Here is a 21,015-nt window from a genome sequence, read left to right as displayed (position 1 = left end):
ACGTCCTAGGAGAGAAGGACTGCGACAAGAGGCTCTGGAGAGAAAGTCATCCATAGACAGGGAAGAGTTAAAGCAAAGCGTGGAGGCAGGCAAAGGCGGGCTGCATTTAGCACCTGGCAAACAGATCCGCGGCTGGAGTGAGGCCCTGGGACAGACGGGTGAGACGGAGAAAGAGAAGCCCAGAGCATCGTCGTTCAGGGTCAAATCATGGGGACGCGCTCACTTTGTTGCCAGGAAGGAAAACTTGTTCCTGCTCTTGAGTAAAGGGGCTTTGTGGGAAACAACGGGGCCCCATGGGTAAGGGAGACAGGCGTGTCTGCGGGAAGAATGCAAACTGCAGAGCAGGTGGACTTCCCCCAGAGACCCTGGCACTGGAAGGTTGCTCCGGATCCCCCAGTGGCTCTCCACCGCCCCACCCCCGACCCCAATCGCACGCACCGCGACATCCTGAGCGCTCCGCAGCCTCCGACGTCCCGGGCACGGTGCTCCTGCCCCGGCCGCATCCACGTCCCCTCCGCTCGCTCAGCTCCAGCCACACCACCTCCCTGCTGCTCTCGGGAGAGCAAGCCCGTCGTGGGCTCAGCGCTTTTGCGCCGGTCGGTCCCTCCACATGGCTCATCCCCCAGAGAGTCACATGGGCCCCTCCTTCCGTTCATTCAGGGGTCTGCTGCCTTCTCGGAGAGACCTTCCTTGACACCTAAATAAAAACAGTTGTCCCCCACCTGGCCCCCTGTCCTCTTGCTGGTTCTGCTTTTCTTTCCAGCACTTACTACTCCATTTATTTGTTTGTTTATTTATTATTATTATTATTATTTTTAAAGATCCTTACTTCACTATCCTTTTTTTTTTGATTGGAGTTTATTTATTTATTTACTTATTTATGGCTGTGTTGGGTCTTCGTTTCTGTGCGAGGGCTTTCTCTAGTTCCGGCGAGCGGGGGCCGCTCTTCATCGCGGTGCGCGGGCCTCTCGCTATCGCGGCCTCTCTTGTTGCGGAGCACAGGCTCCAGACGCGCAGGCTCAGTAGTTGTGGCTCACGGGCCTAGTTGCCCTGCGGCATGTGGGATCTTCCCGGACCAGGGCTCGAACCCGTGTGCCCTGCATTGGCAGGCAGATTCTCAACCACTGTGCCACCAGGGAAGCCCTATTTGTTTATTTATTTATCTTTCTAGGTAGATAGTTATGATTGTCCCTTTAGTTTCTTTTAATCTGGAGTAACCCCTTCCCACAGCGTTTTGTTACGAAATAGATTTTTTTCCCTCCTCAGAATCCATTCCTTCCTCCTATGTCTCCATGATGCCACAGCTTACTAAACCTCTTCTACTTTTGGGGGGGTGGGGGAAGAGGACTTTGTTTTTTCATAGATTTTATTTGGTAGAGCAGTTTTAGGTTCCCAGCAAAACTGAGCCGAGAGTACAGGGAGTTCCCATATACCCTCTGCCCCCATATACACATACCCTCCCCCACTATCAACACCCTCCCCCAGAGTGGAACATGTGTTAACAAGCCATAAACGTACGTTGACACGTCGTTATCATCCGAAGTCCATAGTCCAGAGTTATGGTTCACTCTAGGTGTTGCATACTCTATGGGATGGGACAAATGTATAGTGACAGGAATCCATTATTATGGTATCATACAAAGTATTTTCCCTGCACTTAAAATCCTCTGGGTTCTACCTGTTCATCTCTCTCTGTGCCCTAGCCCCTGGCAAACACTGATCTTTTCACTGTCTCCGTCATTTTGCCTTTTCCAGAAAGTCATGTAGTGGGAATCGTATAGTATGTAGACTTCACATTGGCTTCTTTCACTTAGGCTCCTCCATGTCTTTTCATGTCTTGATAGCTCCTTCTTTTTAGTGCTGAATAACATTCCCTTGTCTGGATGTTCCACAGCTTATTTATCCATTCATCTACTGAAGGGCATCTTGGTTGCTTCCAAGTTTTAGCAATTTTGAACAAAGCTGCTGCAAACATCCATGTGCAGGTTTTTGAGAGGACACTCCTTTGGGATTGTATGGGAAGAGTATGTTTAGTTTGGTAAGAAATTGCCAAACTGTCCCCCTTTATTCTTTTTAATCTATTTATTATTTACCTCCCCAACTAGAATACAAGCACCATGAAGTCAAGGACTTTGTCTAAAGCTTAGAATAGTGTCTGGCATATAACAGGTGCTCCATAAAACTGGTAGAAATCAATGAATGAATAAATGAATCCCAGGCAGTCCTCGGGCTTAAGGTACCTCATTACTTCTCAGCAGCAAGGATTTGTGGATCTTGGTTTTCACTCTCCTCTATTGTGCTCCGCTTCCTGTTCTTCCCAGGCAATTCCTTCCCCATCTACTCAGCCCAGCTTTTCTCTCACAGCTTCTGCTAACTCATCACCATGGCTTACTCACAGTTCCTCTCGCGTTGCTACCGCCTCCCTCTGTGCATCTGTCCAACCTCTGCTCTCTCTGCCGACCTCCCAACTCTCCCTGACCTTCCAGCTGAAATTCCAGAGGCAGAGAGTCTGACTGGGTCAGCCCATTCCCCATTTAGGCAGAGATTTGGGGCCTTTGACTATGTTCTGGGTCTTACATCCCTGCTGATTCAATCAGCCATGGCCATGGGCACAGAGCATGGCAACCAAGACATAGAGCACTACTTTCACGCAGCAGAAGCCCATGGATGCAGCGGTGGCCTTTAATGGCCTGTTGACCGGAGCGTGGGGTCCAGGATGAATAATTAATCCTTTAGAGAGACACTGAAGGCTTCTGAGAAGAGCAGTGATTGACCAGATCTATGGTTTCAGAAAATAACTTCGGCTGCCCTGCAAATGAGACAGTTAGTGACTGAAGAAGATGACGCATGCAAGACAGGTTGGGCCGCCATGGCCAAGTGAGCAGGTGAAGCCTCAGACCAAGCCAGTGACCTTGAAAATGAGGAGGAGGGAGCAGGAGCAAGTGGGTCTTGGAGCTGAAGATGGCCGTCAGGCCCACGAGGCTGGACTTTAGCAGGAAGTCTGGGTCTAGACACCTGGAAATCATAAAGATACCAGTTAAGACTGTAGGGTGGATGGTGTGGCAAGAGATAAGCCAACATGGACATTTGGGGAGATCTCTTAGCTGTAAAAAACAGATCAAAGAAGAAAAACTTGACAAGTAATCTAAATTGGAAATATTTATACAGATGGGTAGGGACTCAGAGAGTCACAGAGCCCAAGAAAAATAGGGAAGCATTTCCCCAGCTTACTCTCATATTCTCAAAAGTACAGGTCCAGAGGGTCCTGTATTAGATCTTGCCCCACTCCAAACCCCAAGCTTCTAGTCTGTTTTCCCGCAGAAGGTAATGATACTTCTTGGGAATCCACAATAGGCTAAAAATACAGCAGCTGGGCTGCAGTGCCACAATTAGTGGAGCTGCTGTCCCAGGAAACCCTCATCACATTTTGCTTAGATCAGAGAGCGGGTTAACTTTGAGGTCTGTCTGAACTCTGCAAGACACCACTGGTGGTCTGCTTCCCGCAAGCATTCAATCTTCACATCCAAGGGAAGAAGGAGGAAGTGCCGGATAGGAGCCCAAAGCAATTTTTCTCTCAGTGACTGAAATGAAAATATGCACCCTAGGACTCCTGACATATTTGATTTGCATCCTGTCTCCCTACGTCCCTTGAGCTCTCTCTCCCTTTGCATGAATACCTTCCCCAGACCCGAAACTCCTTTGGCATTCACAAACATTAGCACAGCTATGAAGCCCCAAGCCCTTCATCTATGTCATGCGTTGGAAGTAAATGTGGGAATTTCTTTATCTATTAGGGCTCCTAATGGCATGCAACTGAAACTGACTCTGACTAACTGAAATCCAAAGGGAGTTTACTGGAAGCATACGGGGTGACCTGCAGAAAGAATACAACGAACAATCGAGAATCAGACTGCAAGGCGGGAAAACAAGGGAAGCTCCAGGACCCCAGGCAACCGGGAGATATGCAATAATCTTACCAGAACATTAGCAATGGAAGAAATCCACTGCAACAGTGCTTTCTGTCCTTGTGTCACCATCCTCATGATTCTTATTTCTGGGAGAAAGAGAACAATTGGACCCGGGTGGAATTGAACCCATACTCAGACAACATGAACTCACTAACTTTGCAAGACAGTTTAGACTGATGGTAAGAGCGGGTCTCTGGAGCCTCACGGATTTGAATCCAGGCTCTGCCACTTACTAGCCATGCGACCTTGAGGTAGTCCTTTTTGCAATGATCCAGCTTCCCCCTCTGTAAACGGGGATGCCTATCCTTGGGGATTGGTGAGTACTAACTGGGTAAACCTGTGATAGTGACTGGCACAAAGGAAGTCTTCTACAGCTTTGATATTAATACTGCTAGGAACGCACAGGGTCCCTGGATTTACAGTCCAACCAAGAATGACAAGATGAGAGGTCATTCTCTGAAAGGAACCAGGAGCTATTATTAGGGGAGGCTGAGTGTCCACAAAGCAATTACTATCCACAGCCAGTATCTTATCCCTCCGCCAGACTGTAACCACCATGAGGACAGCAGACTCTCTCCTTAATTCACCGCTGCATCCACCAGCACCTGAGAAGTGCCTGGCTCAGCGAACCTTTGTCAAATACGCAAATGTGGACTGCTTCCTTTTTGTGTTCCTGATCAACAAGCACAGTGCTTTGCCTGCACACAATAAGTATTTGCTGATTGAATCTATAGGCCGGTGGGATTCTTAGAAAGGGGAAGAACATTGTGATCAAAGAGATGAACTTGTATTTAATAGGACTCAGTGGCAGGCAAGTGATGGTATAATGATGCTAATAAGCTATAGATGGACTATATTGTTTGTACAGATTAGTGTATTTGTATAGATTATAGGCTGGCTGCTGGCCAGTCTAAAACCTCTAGATCAGCATGAGGGGACAGAGAAACCACCAGTTACTTCCCTCATCACCTTGGAGAGGGGGTGGCTCATCTGTCCCACATTGGTCCTGTCCCTGCCTTGGAGGCACTGCTGGTACCTCATGAGGACACCCTGGCACCCTCCACACTGGCTTTCAGAGGCTCTGTGGATAGGGCTCAGCCAGCCATCTGCCAAGCTTGCTCGCAAAGACAGTAGGATGTCATGGAGGAGCATATTCGATTAGGAATCATGAGAGCTCAGTCCTGGTCCTGGCTCAGCCACTGGTGTGAGGTCTCTTGCTCTCAGTGACCTGATCTAAATAATAGGGTAATCCTTGACTTGGAGCTCATGGAGATGTAGAGCAAATGAAATCACACCTGTGGTGATTTCATGTGGAATTCCTTCTGTTTTAAAAGAGTCATGCACCACAATGTTCATTGCAGCACTATTTACAATAGCCAGGACATGGAACCAACCTAAATGTCCATCGACAGATGAATGGATAAAGAGGATGTGGCACATATATACAATGGAATATTACTCAGCCGTAAAAAGAAATGAAGTTGAGTTATTTGTAGTGAGGTGGATGGACATAGAGTCTGTCATACAGAGTGAAGTAAGTCAGAAAGAGAAAAACAAATACCGTATGCTCACGCATATATATGGAATCTAAAAAAAAAAAAAAAAGATGGTACTGATGAACCTAGTTGCAGGGCAGGAATAAAGAGGTAGACATAGAGAATGGACTTGAGGACATGGGGTGGGAGGGGGAAGCAGGGCGAAGTGAGAGTAGCATCGACATATATACACTACCGAATGTAAAATAGTTGACTGGTGGGAAGCAGCCGCATAGCAAGGGAGATTGGCTCAGTGCCTTGCCATGACCTAGAGGGGTGGGATAGGGAGGATGGGAGGGAGGCTCAAGAGGGAGGGGATATGAGGACATGTATATGCATATGGCTGATTTGCCTTGTTGTGCAACAGAAACTAACATGGTATTGTGAAGCAGTTATACTCCAATAAAGATCTATTAAAAAAAAAAAAAAGAACCCAACTCAAACTGGCTTCAGTGAAGAGGAGACTTTACTGGTTCATGTTACTGAGAAATCCAGTTTGGGGCACAGTTGGCTTCAGGGGCTCAAATGTAGTGTCAGCATCTGATTTCTCTCCATCTCTCAGCTCTCCTTCTGCTATGCTGTCCTCATTTTCAGTCTCTAAACCATGGTCCCCAGCAGTTCCAGAGTCTCATCCCTTCAAGTTCAAATCCAGCCTCCCAGCAGCTGGGATAGACTATGGTTGGCTCAACATAGGTAATGTGGCCAGGCTGGACAATCTGGATGCAGCCACCCTGGACAATCAGGCCTGGGTCCAGTGCCTACCATCCCCATGATGAGTGAGGGAGCTTGGTCAGGCCTAGTTATATGCTTAACCTCCAGAGCTGGGAAAGAGTAAGGACTGGGGTTGGGGGGAGAAGCCCCAGTTTACCTCACAGATTGGGAGAGGAGTGGTTTGCCAAAAGATATTTGGGGTACTATTAACAGAAAGAGAAGTGGATGCTGGGTGGCTAAAACAACAAATGTGCCCTACACCTGGGATTTTTATATCACATGATATAAAGCATGCATTGCAGCTTCCCTCTCTCCTATGAAGTCTTTTGTCTTCCCCCTAACAAGCTCCTGCAAGCGCCTGAGGAGCAGCTGTCTCACCCTACAGTCATCTGTCTTCCTCCTCTGAACTTGGTAGCCCACAGGACCGTATCACTCACCAGCAACAGGTGGCATTGGGTCATTAGTTATCTTTTTATGTACATGTCCTGTCTCTTCATCCATATAGCAGGATCCTGAAGAACAAGGGTCACGTCTTATTCATCTTTGTGTCCCCCAAAGCACTTTGCCTGATGTTTGGGGCATAGCAGACAGTCCCTAAATCTGCTGACAGATCAAACACCTGGTTTATATGCTTCTGGAACTACGGAAGTAAATAGCTTGACTCAACTACAAAACTACAAAGAAAGAGGAAACCTGTGTCCTCTACACCATTTCTGAAAGATCGTAGATCTTTTCTGGACTAACTAATGATGCTGGGGTCAAGATGTGCTGGGGTCTTTTTTCCTCTGCAGCCCCCAGCCACTGGTATCATTCTTTTTAATAAAGGACTGAATGAAGGCCCAAGGAATCTTAGTCTCAGCTGCCCAGTACCCTTGGGTGGGTCATATGCCGGCGCAGCCCACCTGGAAGCATGGAGGATGGCAATCTCAGGAAGAGGAAGCAGATGTCTGTCCTCAGTGGCTCCCACCTCAGGCCACAAGGCAGAGCCCCAAGGTCCCATCAGTGGGACTGGCTGCTGACTCCCCGCCCTGTGCTGATCTCTACTCCCCATCCTCATTCGTAACCCTGACATCCAGCAAAGGGAAGAACGAGAGAGGAGGGCATGGAAAATCAAGAGTCAGATGTAGCTTGGATGTTGAAACCGTCCTCCCAGGTGGTTCATAAGCCCCTGTGGCTCCGATTTCAGAATCCCCTGCGGGCCATCCTGGGCCAGGCGATTTGCACCTTTGTCTCTAATCCCCTCAAACCGCCCTTTAGGCCAAGTGACTTGTCCAAATCCGCGCAGCCAAGCCAGGATTCCCTCACCTGTAAAAAATACAAGGATTAAATCAACGAGCCATAGAGAGCATCCACCTCCTGGTATAGTCACAAAAATCAAATCAATGGGGGAAGAACGAAAAAACGTGGTTGGTAAAGGAGGGAGTGGTAAACGAGGTCAGAAGATGAGTGGGTGGAGCGGCTGAGAGAAAAACCAGGCTGGGGGGTCGGGGGCAGAACAGGAAATCAATTAAAGCTCCAGTCTCTAGCCGCGGCTCGCGCTCGCCCCGCGCTACGCGCTGCCAGGGAGCGCCCGGGAGGCGGTGCGCTGGGTCCCTGGCCCCGCCCCACCCTGCCCTAGCTCCACCCAGTCCTAGGCCCCGCCTTTGGTCCCACCCCTGCCTCCAACCCCACCCCGCCCCCGGCCCCGGCCCGCCTCCTAGCCCCGCCCCCAAGGCCCGGAAGCGAAAGCAACTCCTCCTCTTCCGAGCGGGGTCACGATACCGCCGGCGGGATCTGTGTTTCCGAGAGCGAGGGCTGCTCGGCGGGTCAGGGCGGCCACCGGCTGGAGCCATGACCCCGAACCTGCGCACCGCGCTGATTTTCGGCGGCTTCATCTCCCTGATCGGCGCCGCCTTCTACCCCATCTACTTCCGGCCCCTAATGCGGCTGGAGGATTACCGTGAGTGACCTCTGACCCCACGCGGTGGCCAGGGCCCAGTAACCGAGAGTGACCTCTGACCCAACGCGGTGGCCTGGGCCTAGTAACTGAGAGTGACCTCTGACCCCACGCGGTGGCCTGGCCTCAGTAACTCCCCTCCCTTCCCCACGTGGGGCCATGGTCAGAGCTTGGTTTGCCAGTCAGGAAGACCCAGGTTCGAATCTTGCTGTGTGCAGCTTTGTGACAGTGGACAAGTGACTCAACCTCTCAGAATCTCAGCAACCCCTTTAGTAGTTATCTGTTTGTATAATAAAATCATCTAGCCTCCGGTGAGACTCAAAGGTGGTAGTGAAAGCAATCTGCACATAGTAGGTCGACACTAAATAGTAGTTCATACTCATAGTTATATTCACTGAAGTCTTTTTATGTATCTCATTAGGCACACATTGGACCATTTAATTTACACACCCTCACTTTGAGGTAGGTATTATTATCTGTTTTACAGATGGGGAAACTGAGGCTCAGCGAGGTTGTTCAGCATGCCCCAGGACACACAGCTAGTAAGTGGCAAGACAAGTATTCCTACTCCCGCCTCTGTTTCCAGACCTTCCAGACACTGAAGCTGGGAATGATAATGTTGAGGGGAGGGAGATGGACCCTAATTATCCTGAGCTTGAAGGTGTTTTTATTGCACTTCATTTCCACTCCCAAAGATGTCTCTGAGTGGATATGTTTCAAACGTAAACTGTTAACCTGGGTTTTTGAGTTTTTCCTCTCCTTTCTCCTCAAATATTTTTCCAGATTCTGCTGTCTTCCTTCATTTTAAGCTGGTTGCTCACATGACAATGGCCAATATCCTGGGAGTAATTTTCTTCCTTAATCATTCAAGTCCTATCATTCTAAAAGCCAAGCTCTCCTTCCTTGAGACCTATACCTCAGCAAGGATTAGCACTTTGATATGTCTGAAACCATCTGTCAGAGAGAAAATATTAGGCATTAGAGGCTCATTTTGTTTTCCAGGAAACCTGAATCGTCTTGAAGATGGAAGAGGGCCAACTGTGCCCCTTGACAATACTAGCGAAGGCTGAAAGCTTGGCGGTTTGAAGGCGAAAGCTCCGTGTAAATGCTCTGCCCATTACAAATGCTACAACATTTGGTTTCTGAGTTAAGAGTGTTTTAAGTACACAGATTTCCTTGTGGCTTCTTTTCATCAGCCAAGATTGAAATGGCCTCTGCATTCTGCCTTCCAGCCTATCTCCATGCACCATGCGTGAGGGTGAACATGGGGCTGTGTGAAGCCCTGCATAATCTATCTACATTATCCCTCCTTACTGCATCCTTGCCCCATGCTGTTTTATGACAGCCTCTAGAGTTGAACTTGGGACAAGGGGGTCTGCTTTGGATCCCACTAGAAAAGTTTCAGTCACGAAGACTAGAGCAGTGGTTTTCAACTGGGGATGATTTTTGTCCCCCTAGGGACAATTGGTTCTATCTGGAGACATTTTTGCTTGTCACAAAATGGGCGGCATGGGGTGGGGTAGTGTGAGTGTGCCACTGGCATCTAGTGCATAGAGGCCAGGGGTGCTGCTAAACAGTGCAATGCACAGGACAGCCACCCCTAACAAAGAGTTATCCAGCCCAAAATGCGCATGGTGCCAAGGCTGAGAAACCTTCCTCTGGGTCAGATGCTCAGGGTGTGGGTTTGCGCTGTGTCTCCCAACAACAGTCTTATAGGGGTAGTCCGGAGTCTATGGTTGTCTGAGTCGCCTTGAGACAGACAGATTAAGCCTTTTAAGTGAACATTTAGTGTGTGTGGCTACAATATCTGCATTTTTAACTGTAAGGCAGTCAACACCTGCCCACTTTCCTGGTTCAGTTTTAATTAATTTGGACACTCTTATCTGAGAGTCATAACTGATTCCTTAAACAGGTAATGATACTAAATAGCTAATATTTATTGAAAGCTTATTATATGTCTGACACTCTTCTAAGCACTTCTTATATATCAATCCATTTGGTGCTCATAACAACCCTTCATTGTAGCTGCTGTGTGACCATCATCCCCATTTTATATGTGGACAGACTGAGGTATGGAACAGTTAACTTGTACAAGGACCCACAACCGATGAGTTGCAGATCTGGGATTTGCACCAGTGCCCTTAATCGTTACATCACGGCACCATACTGCCTCTCTAAGAGGGTGAGAGAAGTAAGTCAGATGAGGGTCTAAATCCCTTACTAGAGGAGGACCTTAAGGTGCGTTACTTAACCTCTCTGAGCCTGGCCTGTTTCCTCATCTGTAACAGTGGAATTTGCAGTACTGAATTTACATGTTTTGGGGTGAATTAAATGAGATAACAGGTGTGGAAACACATAGTATATTTGTACACTAGGCATCCCATAACAACATTTCAAAAATAAGGAACCACAAGGGCAGGGAAGTGCGACAAGGAGATTTAAGCAGGTGGACCGACCCAGGTGAGGCATTCGTGACTGGGTCATGGGGACCCGCTGTGAGGACGGAGCTTCAGTTCATTTCAGCGCATTCAGCTAGCATTTAGTTAGCTTCCGTTTCATTTTTTTAAACCTGGATTTTAGCAATTACTGTGTTTCAGGCACTGTGTTAGGTGCCGGATGTATGTGACCGGACAAGACGGTCAGAGCTCTTCTCTCATGTCACTGTCCTCACCCGTGTCTAGTCCCCCACCCACTCCCTGCACTCTGAGCCGTTCTCCCTGCCCCACTGGTCCCCAGGACCACCCATTCTTTACCCAGCAGCCACTGTGGTCTTTCTGGTTAGTGTGTTGCTGCTGATCTACCTTCTTTGCATTTGTGGTCAAAGAATTCAGACTATATGATTTTGATTTTTTGATAGGTCAAGATTTGCTTTGTGACTTGGTACAAGTCAGTTTTTGCAAATGTTCACTGTGTGCTGGGAATGATGTATATTCTCTTGTTTGGGAGTACAGAGTTCTGTATATGATGGTTCCAGATCATTCTTAATTCTGTTACTTAGATATCTTGAGGCCATATTATTCTGTGCACACAATCTAGAATATTCTGGGGGGGGTTCAATTATTATTATATGAGTCCTCTTTACCCCTAATATTTCTCCCGAACTCTGTTTTATCTGATATTATCATAGTTACCAGCTTTCTTTTGGTTAGTGTTTTCTTGGTGTGTGTGTGTGTATATCTATATGTATATAGATATAGATATAGATATAGATATAGATATACTCTTATATTTAGCTTTATTTGTCCTTAATTCTTATAACCAGCCTAAACTGGGGTTTTTAAAAAATCCAATCTGATAATCTTTTTAAACTGTTGGATTGAGATCATTTTCACTTATGTTTACTGATATATATACATTTATTTTTCCTATCTTATGTTTTCTATTTATTCTTCTGTTTCTCTACTTCCCTTTTTTCTCCTTTTCTGCCTTCAAGGCTTCTTTATTTAATTCTCTTCCCCTCTACTCGTTTGAAAGTTTTACATTCTCTTTTTCTTTTGTGGTGACAGTTTAAAGTTAGTCAGTATCTTTACCTCCTATGAAATATACAAAGACCTTAGAATGCCTTAGCTCCTGTCCCAGACACACCGCCCGTCTTGCCTTGTGTTTATTACTCCCCAGATCACTTAGTACCATCAGTGTTTTATACAGTCACTGATTGTTTCTGTTTACCCTCATTCTTTACTCACTGATCCTTCTTTCATCTCACACCTTTCTAGTTTCAGTTTTCTTCATTCTGAAATACATCTTTGTGTTTCTTTGGTGAGAATTTGTAACTGGGAATATCCATTCTTGTGTGTCAGAGAGTGTATAGAACTGCAGGTCTTCCATTGTGGCTGTCGAAAAGTCTATTGTGCTGTTTGCTTTTTGAATTCGATCCTCTCACTTGCTTAGTCAAAATACTTCAGTAACCCTGCTCTCCTCGGAGTCCAGCCGGTGGAAAATCATTGAAGAATTTTAATCCGGAGTGCAAGGTGATCTGATTCACTCTTTCCAGGAATCTCTGACTGTGTGTGACGGAGGGGCTGGGAGGGTCAAGGTTGGAGGTAAGAAGGCCAGGTACGGGAAGGCTGTGCTTCCTGTGACCTCAGGGAGAGGTGACTGTAGCCTTAACCAGAGTGGTGGTGGTTATGGGACTGGGGAGAAGGACTGAATTCCAGAGCCAGATTTAAGAAATAAATCCTCTACAGGGATTTGTGACTGATTAGCTCAGGGGTGAGGGAGGCAGAGGAAAGAGATTGATACCCAGCTTTCTGGGTCCAGCAGCTGAGGAGATATGGTACTAGGCATTATGAAATACAGGAAGTCTGTTTGGAGGACGAGAGGACATGCTAGTTCGGTTTGGGATGTATTGAGTTTCAGGTACCTGGATGTGCTCTTGGAGATTTCCTATAGGCGATGGGAGCTGAGCCACAGGGTCTGAGCTGGAGCTAGAGATGGCACATCATTGACATCGGATGGGAAGCAGAGTCATTGCAGTAGGTGGGGCTCCCAGGCAGTATTCAGAGATTGAAAAAGACAAGCTGGTCCAGGGCAGAATGCAGGTGAACACTAGCATTTGAACGTCTGAAGAGCAAGTGGTCAGAGGAGGAAGGGCCCTCAAAGGAGTGGCCAGAGCGAGAGGATTAAAACCAGAAGAGGCTGCAGTCACAAGCCCCAAGAAGATAGCTCTTCATGAAAAGGGTGTGGTCAGCAGGGCTAGGCTGCTTGAAGACGGTAAGAAAGATAAAAAGTGAAAATATCCATTGGATTTAGCAAAAAGAAGGTAAAGCTCATTGGTTGTTTTGTTAGAAGTGCTTTCAATGGTTTGATGGCAGAAAGCAGATAGCAGTGGATTGAAGAGTAAATAGTACATTAGGTTGACTGTTTAAAGATGTTGAGCTGTATGGAGAGGAGAATGACGAATTATTTTGCAGCTGGTCAAGGGGGCTGTTGTGTTTTCGTTTTGCCTGGGAGCAGTGGGAGAGCCAAGAGAGCCTCTGGACAAAGAAGACTGCTGGAGAGAGAAGACAATCCATAGAGTAGGAAGTGGCATGGGATCTTGAGATCAGATGGAGGAGGGAGACTTGGACCAAAGGCAGGACACCTCTTCCAGCAACTGAGGAGGAAGGGCAGGTGTGGATACCGCTAGATGTAGGTGTGATGTTGGGAGGTTGTAGATGCTTCCTGTTTGTTGTGGCTTCTGTTCTCTTTGTGACGCAGGAGGTCAGGTGACTATGCGTGAGAGGCACAAGCCCCAGCCAGACTCTCCCTCCTTGAGACACTCTCTTCCCTGGGCTTTGTGACTGCCCCTCCCCCAGTACTCCTGGCTTTGCGCTTTTGCTCCTGTCTTTCATCCACTCCTTAGCCTCTCTTGTTGGCTGTTTCTCTTCTGAGCATTCTTCATACATTTATGGTCCCCAGAATTCTGGGCAGACCGAGGAGAAGCCCACAGTCCTTGGAAGGGCCGGGCAGACACCCAGTCCTTGAGAAGGGGAGCCAGAGGCTAGCAAGGAGCCCAGGCCATGTAGGGCCCAAGTGTCGAGACACTGCTGACCCTTCATCTAGGCCAGCCTGACTGATGCTGGCCGGCCTGGGTATGGGGAGAGGGAGGCTCTAGGGCCCCTGCTGGAATAAGCCTCAAGGCAGTAGAAAAGAGGCACAAGGCTGCTTAGGTAAAATAAAGCCAAGGGGATCTTCTATGATTTAAAAGCAGACAGGCCATTATCACAAGACTGCTGTATTGAATTTCATTTTGACATTCAGTGTGATCTCTAGCTCTTTCACTAACTCAGCCAGACTTTACGAAGTATTAGGGGGAATACAAGGTCAGTTCCACACGTGATACCTGAGTACTGAAATGAGCACTGGGGAGATGGCAGTTGGCATTGGCAGTTGTCAGTCCCACACCAGAAGTATGGGGACAGTTCTGCTGTGCTTCTGGAGGGAATCCAGACGTTGCTTATTAGCTTTCAGCCGATCGGCACAGCATGGTTCGTGGGAAGAGCCCACATTCAGGGAAGCATACATGAAGCTATACATATAGCACACATTCAGGCGCTGTAACTTGAAGCCTGGTCTGCCTTTTGTCTCTGCATCCTAGAACCAGACAGTGATCCTGAATGTGGCTTTAAAAAATAACAGCATTTCAGGGCAACCTGTGAAATGAGACAGAATAAGATCATTTTCTGTGATCCTGTTCATTTTTAACTTTAGTTAGATGTGCAGAAACGTAAAATCATAGGGTTTTGCCAGAAATCTTGTGTTCATTCAGTCCCCTCATTTAGGTGACTTGTCCAAGGTCAGTTAGCACATTTATTGCTGGATAGACACTAGACCCTAACTCCCCAGCCTTGTCTGCTGCTTAATGATGCCCTGTTTCACCTGCTTTTAGGACAGGGGAGAGTGTCTGCCAGTAAAGCCAAAGGTTACGTGGGAGAGCTGTGATACCTCACTTCTCCTCCCGTTCCCCTTCCGCCCCCAACTCAAGTGTGTGGTACAGAGTCAGAGCAGGCCTGCGAGAAATCACTTGATTCAGAAATGCTTCTTACCTTGGAAGGGCATTTTCCCGATTATATGGCAAGTGCTCAGAATATGCTTTTTATTCCTTTCACCTTAGAGTCGAATGAAATGCACAGACTAAAGTCTTATTTTCTAACAGGCCTTACAAAGCTGCCTGGATTCTACCACACACCCTGGTGAGAAACTAAAGTGTTCATGGTATTGGAAGGAGTCCACGCTTCCAATGGCCCTTTGGTCCCCTCAGCCGCTGGCTCACACTCACCCCCAATACACACATCTAGTTCTGGATCACCCCAAGGTCAGACTGCAGCAAAGTGGGAGCACTAGAAAAAGTATTATTTTATTTTTGCTATTTTTAAAAGAGACTTTGAATTAATCATCATGGAATAGTCACAGTGCTGTTGGACTTCCTTGTACTTGTTTTGCAGTTGTGTATTTTTGTTGTTAAAAAAAAAAATCCAAACCGACAGAGAAGATCTAAGAATAGTACAATAAATCCCTTTATGTCCTTCACCTAGATTTACCAGTTGTTAACATTTTGCCACATTTGCTTTCTCTCGCTATATATGTTACACATCTATACATGCATACATACATATGGACACGCATATGTTCATATATAATTATATTACATATATAATTATATATTATAATCATTACTACTATTTTGCTGAACCATTTGAGAGTGAGTTGAAGACCTTGTGAGCTTTGATGCCTAAACACTTCAGCATGTATTTTCTGAGCACAAGGACATTCTCTTACATAATCACAATTATCCAATCCAGGAAATTTAATAGTGGCACAATGTTATTATGTAATATACAGTCCATATTCAAATGTTGACATTTGTCCAATTACCTCAGGTTGTGAGTTGCTTTTATTTTAACTGTTCATTGGCAGGAGGCGATGGAGGGGGTGTTCCCGAGGTGGTGGTTTCACCGTGTAGGGCCCCGAGGTCAGATTCTGCACCTGCTTTTAGGTTTTTATCTGCTGGTCCTCCCCAAGAGCACCCTCAACTAGTCAGTAACAAGACCACTGAGGGGGCTGGCGTTTGGGCATGCTGTATCAATTTGCTGTGAATGTTAAATAAAGTAGCAAGTCACACAGATTTCACAGTATGGACGTTTAATATAAGGATAGGTTTCATGTTCAAAGACTTAAAAATTACGAGGTAGATTCTTTTGCTACCATACAAAAATGAGCCCGTCTGCATGTATTACTAAGTTTTAAATAATATACCTTGGCCCTTTGAGTAGAGCTAAGGATCGTCAATTAAAACTGCGAATCAGGGCTTCCCTGGTGGCGCAGTGGTTGAGAATCTGCCTGCCAATGCAGGGGACACGGGTTCGAGCCCTGGTCTGGGAAGATCCCACGTGCCGCGGAGCAGCTGGGCCTGTGAGCCACAATTACTGAGCCTGCACGTCTGGAGCCTGTGCTCCGCAACAAGAGAGGCCGCGATAGTGAGAGGCCCGTGCATCGCGATGAAGAGTGGCCCCTGCTTGCCACAACTAGAGAAAGTCCTCACACAGAAACGAAGACCCAACACAGCCATAAATAAATAAATAAAAACAAATACTTTAAAAAAAAAAAAACAACTGCAAATCAGCTCCCTGCCTTAGCACCAGGGGGCAGAGTCGGGCTTGCTGAGACACTGGAGAGGGAACTTCTAAGGGACATCGCAAAGCTCCAGGCCCCATGCTGCATATTTGCGTTTCAATCATTTCACTCCTGATAGAAGCATGCTCACTACTAAAAGGTCAGTAATTAGCTTATCCTGATTTGCCCACATAGTTAAACCCCTGACTTCTGTGTTGCCCTTTTTTCCAGAGGTTGAGAGACATTTGCTGTTTCTCTAATGATAGCAAAACAGAAACCTACTGTCAGCCTCATCAAGATGTGCTTGCTCAGTCCCGAGGGACCAGTTTGTTTTCCCTTTAGCATATCTCGCATTCACAAATAAAGTGTGTCATATCATGAATTTATATAAGACTGCTTTGGCCTTAGAGTATTTATAAAACATTAATGGATTAAAGAACCAGGGGATGTAGATAGGATGCTAATACCGGTTATCACTTGGTAGGAACTCGTTCTGCAAATCGGTTTAAATTGCCGGTCCAAGCCAAAAAAAGAGGTGGTTGCATAAGGACAAGGATTATAAAGAGATTATGGTCTATTTAAAATAAATCCTCGGCCTCTCTCCAACCTCATTAGCAATTAGCAAGGAAGTGTGAAGACAGGGATTCTTTTCACTTGGTTCTCCATTTCATTGTAAGAGGTGAGAACACAATTAGGCATTCTTTTGCCACCAGAAGTCAACTTCCTTTGATGCTCGGCAGTCTGCCAGCTTCTTTGGCTTTGCAGGACCTGCCTCTTGGAGAATGTGTTCCGTTCACCAGGATGTCTGATTCTCTCAAACCTGGACATCTAGAATGCTTTCTGGCAATCAAGCATGTGTTAAAAATTCATCTCTTCCTTCTTCCATGATACTGGAGAATAGACCTTTTAGGTGTGAAAAATGGTATCTGTTTTTGTTCCTGGCACGATTGATGACAGTGTAGTCTTTTACTAGTTGGCATTTTCTAAGAGCATGTTTGAGACACATCCATACTTGGAGACTTACATGGTGACAGCATGGTAGGGCTCGGTCCTACAGGAATTTAACTTCTTAGGAAATGAGATCGCCTTTTGTGTTATTTTAGAAAGTCTGACACCTCAGAGGTCCCATTGTCACCCACTCTTTTGGCATCTCTTGGTCCATAGGGTCTTGGTTGTTGTTTACCTGCTACTTTTCAGAGAGGCCCAGTGGAGCCATCAGACCATTCTGTATAAGCAGCTTTCTTGTGCTGTGTTTTCTCTGTCTTGCTTAGAATTGGATGTCAAGATTCAGATAATCCCTGTTGCCCGGTGTTTTATGTGCCAAAGCGAAACTTAGCGTTGATAAAACTCTCAGACAGGTCACTTAGGATTGACTTTCGGTCACAGCACCGGAGAAGCAAGTTCAGTGAATATTTGATTTGGAAAAGCCCTGTTTCCTATACCTTTATGCTTGTGTATCTTTATGAGAATAAAGAAAACTGCCTAATATTAAAGAAGAGCTAAACGTGGATTTAAAGAAACACTGTCAGCCTGATTAAAACAAAGGCTTGGGGGCTTCCCTGGTGGCGTAGTGGTTGAGAATCTGCCTGCCAATGCAGGGGACACGGTTTGGGCCCTGGTCTGGGAAGATCCCATGTGCCGCGGAGCAACTAAGCCCGTGAGCCACAACTACTGAGCCTGCGCGTCTGGAGCTTGTGCTCCGCAACAAGAGAGGCCGCGACAGTGAGAGGCCCGCGCACTGCGATGAAGAGTGGCCCCCCGCTCGCCGCAACTAGAGAAAGCCCTTGCACAGAAACGAAGACCCAACACAGCCATAAATAAATAAATAAATAAATAAAATTTTTTAAAAAACAAAGGCTTGATTACAACACTTAATTACTATAATATAGTAGTAAACATCCTTTGGCTGCAAGTCTTTCTGCTGAAAAGCCACCATTTGTTTTTCAAGATACTTAAAATAATGTCTTTGTTTTCACAGGCCTTAGGTTTATTCCACAACACTTAGAAAGATGTGTCAGAGGGCTTGAAGCCCACAGACATAAAATGCCCAGTTTCTCTTGGCCTTCGCCTGTGGGACATCTCCAAAGAGACTGGCTAAGCTGCTGTCGCTAAAACGCGCTTACTGATTGGCGTAGCACCTGCAGTCAATTAGGGAAGCTTCAATTATCCAAACCAAATCCACCCACTCAAAGATTAATTTTCTGCTCTATTTCCTATCAAAAACATAGCATATTTAGCTCTGGGTCTAGGCCCTCAGTGGAGTACATTTTAGACACCTAAACTGCATCGTTTTCTCGTGAATTGTACTTGTTCCTGCAGTTCAGCAGCCTTGCCCTCCTCATATCACACCCACCACCACCACCAGTTCTTTCAAAATTGTTCTTTTTCTGTTGTTTTTGTTGCCTTTCCAAACTGCTGAGATCACCCAGAAAAGATGTTCATTAGGAGCTTTTCTTCTGAAGTACGGCTTTCTTTCTTTCACTGAAAATATCCAGTCTTTTTGTTTGTTAGGATCTAACTCCTGTAACCTAAAAGCTTTGGGCAATGGCAGCTCTGAATTTAATAGCACTCAGATATATTGTCTCCTAATTGTCCCGTGTCGTTGTTCCACGTAGATACAAAGATTTCCACTGCCCTGCCCCGCAGTCCCCTCTCTAATGAGTAATTTTTCTGTTGTGTTTCTCAGAGAAGGAACAAGCCATAAATCGAGCTGGTATTGTCCAAGAAGACGTGCAGCCCCCAGGTAAATGTAAAAATCAAAACAAAGGCTCACGTGTACTAGTGTGTTGTCGTTGGGAGTGGTGCTTTGCAGCGGGAGAAATCTTTGCTTCGAGGCTAGATTGTAATTGTGCTGTTATTTCCCAGCAGTTGCCATTTTAGAGGTTGCCACCCCAAGACTTCCTCTTAATATGTCACTCCAGAAGAGTTTTTGCGAGTTTGCACGTTTCTCTTCTGCATTTGATAAGTGGGCATAAATGTGTAACAAGTGCGCAATTAGCTATGAAGCATAAGTAGATGTTTTGCAGACATATTTACCAAGCACCTATTTAAACACCACCCTCATGGGAAAATACTGTTTACTTATGAGCTATTTTAATCGATGCAGGATTCTGCTTTATACAGAAGCTCAAAAGTTCCCTGTATGGCTGAATGGTTAGTTACTTTGAGACGATCCAAGTTGGCTGAGAATGAGAGGTTTCTAGCTTATTAGCCAAAACTCTTGTAATCTGTGGCAGCGGTCTTTTTTTTATTCATTTATTTTTTAACTAGGCCAGATACATACCTCCCTGCTGTGGGGCAATTTCTGAGCCGTTTAAAAGTCTCTTGTCAGCTGCCCTGGCTTCCCAGCCGTCCTGTTCTGAGGTTCCGGCAGCTTGCCCGCACTAACTCCAACTACATGGAAATTGCACACCTTCATTCTGATGTCATTTGTTTGGGGTTGAGGGAAGTGGTAGGAAATTTAAAAACGAATCCTGTTTTCATTCGTGTTTCTTTCTATAGGGTTGAAAGTGTGGTCGGATCCATTTGGCAGGAAATGAAAAGGCTATCACCACCTCTGAATATGAAAGTAGACAGAGTCTTCATGCTTTCAGTTCTGCAGCAAGTACAATAAATCACCTGGCTAAAGAACAATGGCTGGAGAAGAAAACTCTAGAAGGCTGTAAAGAAGAGTACTGTGCACCAGGATTAATTCCCTTCTTAAGTATCAAAAGAACCCTGAAACAAATCACACCATTACGAAGGTTTTCATGATTTGGTTTCCTTTCTAAAAATGAAGCTTTCTCACCCAGCTGCATTTGGAGGTGATCTACTTATTATTCAGTCTCTACCTCTTACCCACCTGAGCTGTGATATGAATACAAGCAACCAGTAGACTTGGGAAGATCCTAGTCTGTTTTGCCATCTTCCAAATAAGAAGTTTAGTGAAAAACCACCATATTGAGCAGCCTCATAGGGCTCTTTGAAAATGTTAAAGTTGATAAAACTCTTTGAGGACAAGGTACATTGTACTCTTTAAGAATAAACAGTTCAACTCAACTATCTCATTGGGAGGGTTGCTGCATGTTGAAAAATAAATAACTATGAAGCAAACCAAACTAAATGGGTATGCATGCCTAGTACAAATCATGTTGAATTAAGTGAAAATGTGTATATTAAAATGATTTCTTTTTCCTTCACAATGGTGTAAGATTTTTTGTAAATCCTTTTTCGTAAGCGCATTAAATGATACCCAGAAGTATTATTTGACTAGATTATACTTGACTAGGTATTTGACTGTTTGGTGTTTGTCAGATTGTATACAAGTAAAAATCTTAAAGGTAAATAGCAAATGTGTTGAGACAAATATTTATTGAATGTGATTCTCTACCAGATACCTCACCAGGTGCTGCAAAGATGAACATGAGAATACGAATTTCTTTCTCTACTGCTCTGTCTGGCCCCTTACTAGATTATGTGCTTTTGAAAGACATATCTTTTTCATTTTTAGATTTCCCAGAGTGCCTTGCACATTACTGTATGCTGTCTTTTAGATGAGCTGCCTGATGACATAATTTTATTATTGTGAACTGGGAGATGGCTTAACAGACAACTGGCATAATTATGTTAATTACTGTCAAAAAAAAAGATTGATAGTTCCAAAACCAAAGTCATCGTTTTTGGTAGGCATTCCCTAACATTTAATTGACTTACAGTTAACAGCCCGATAAAAGAACTGCCTCATTTGGGGTACATTTGACCACTCTTTTCCATGGAGGGGGCACCAGAAGGT

General features: G+C 45.7%; 1 protein-coding gene across 6 annotated transcripts; it reads left to right on the top strand.

The window, feature by feature from the left end:
* The first annotated feature begins 7,950 nt into the window (after positions 1 to 7,950).
* Positions 7,951 to 20,425, top strand: SMIM20 (small integral membrane protein 20). Of its 6 annotated transcripts, none has more exons than XR_011073935.1 (4): positions 7,951 to 8,153; positions 8,638 to 8,692; positions 18,931 to 18,987; positions 19,746 to 19,789. XR_011073935.1 is itself a non-coding variant. In XM_068543132.1 (3 exons), the coding sequence occupies exons 1-3, from the start codon at positions 8,045 to 8,047 to the stop codon at positions 19,781 to 19,783; spliced, it is 204 nt and encodes a 67-aa protein (XP_068399233.1). In that variant the 5' UTR covers positions 7,951 to 8,044; the 3' UTR covers positions 19,784 to 20,425. The 6 variants fall into 6 exon arrangements, 4 of the variants coding, with proteins under 4 accessions (XP_068399233.1, XP_068399234.1, XP_068399237.1 ...); XR_011073934.1 differs by having other exon boundaries at positions 8,617 to 8,692; positions 19,746 to 19,768; XM_068543132.1 differs by lacking the exon at positions 8,638 to 8,692 and having other exon boundaries at positions 19,746 to 20,425.
* Positions 20,426 to 21,015: the final 590 nt, after the last annotated feature.

Source organism: Eschrichtius robustus, chromosome 4 (assembly GCF_028021215.1).
Source record: "Eschrichtius robustus isolate mEscRob2 chromosome 4, mEscRob2.pri, whole genome shotgun sequence".
In the NCBI taxonomy this organism is placed as follows: domain Eukaryota; kingdom Metazoa; phylum Chordata; class Mammalia; order Artiodactyla; family Eschrichtiidae; genus Eschrichtius; species Eschrichtius robustus.
Note: the sequence above shows the minus strand (reverse complement) of the source record. Positions and strands in the feature narration are given on the sequence as shown.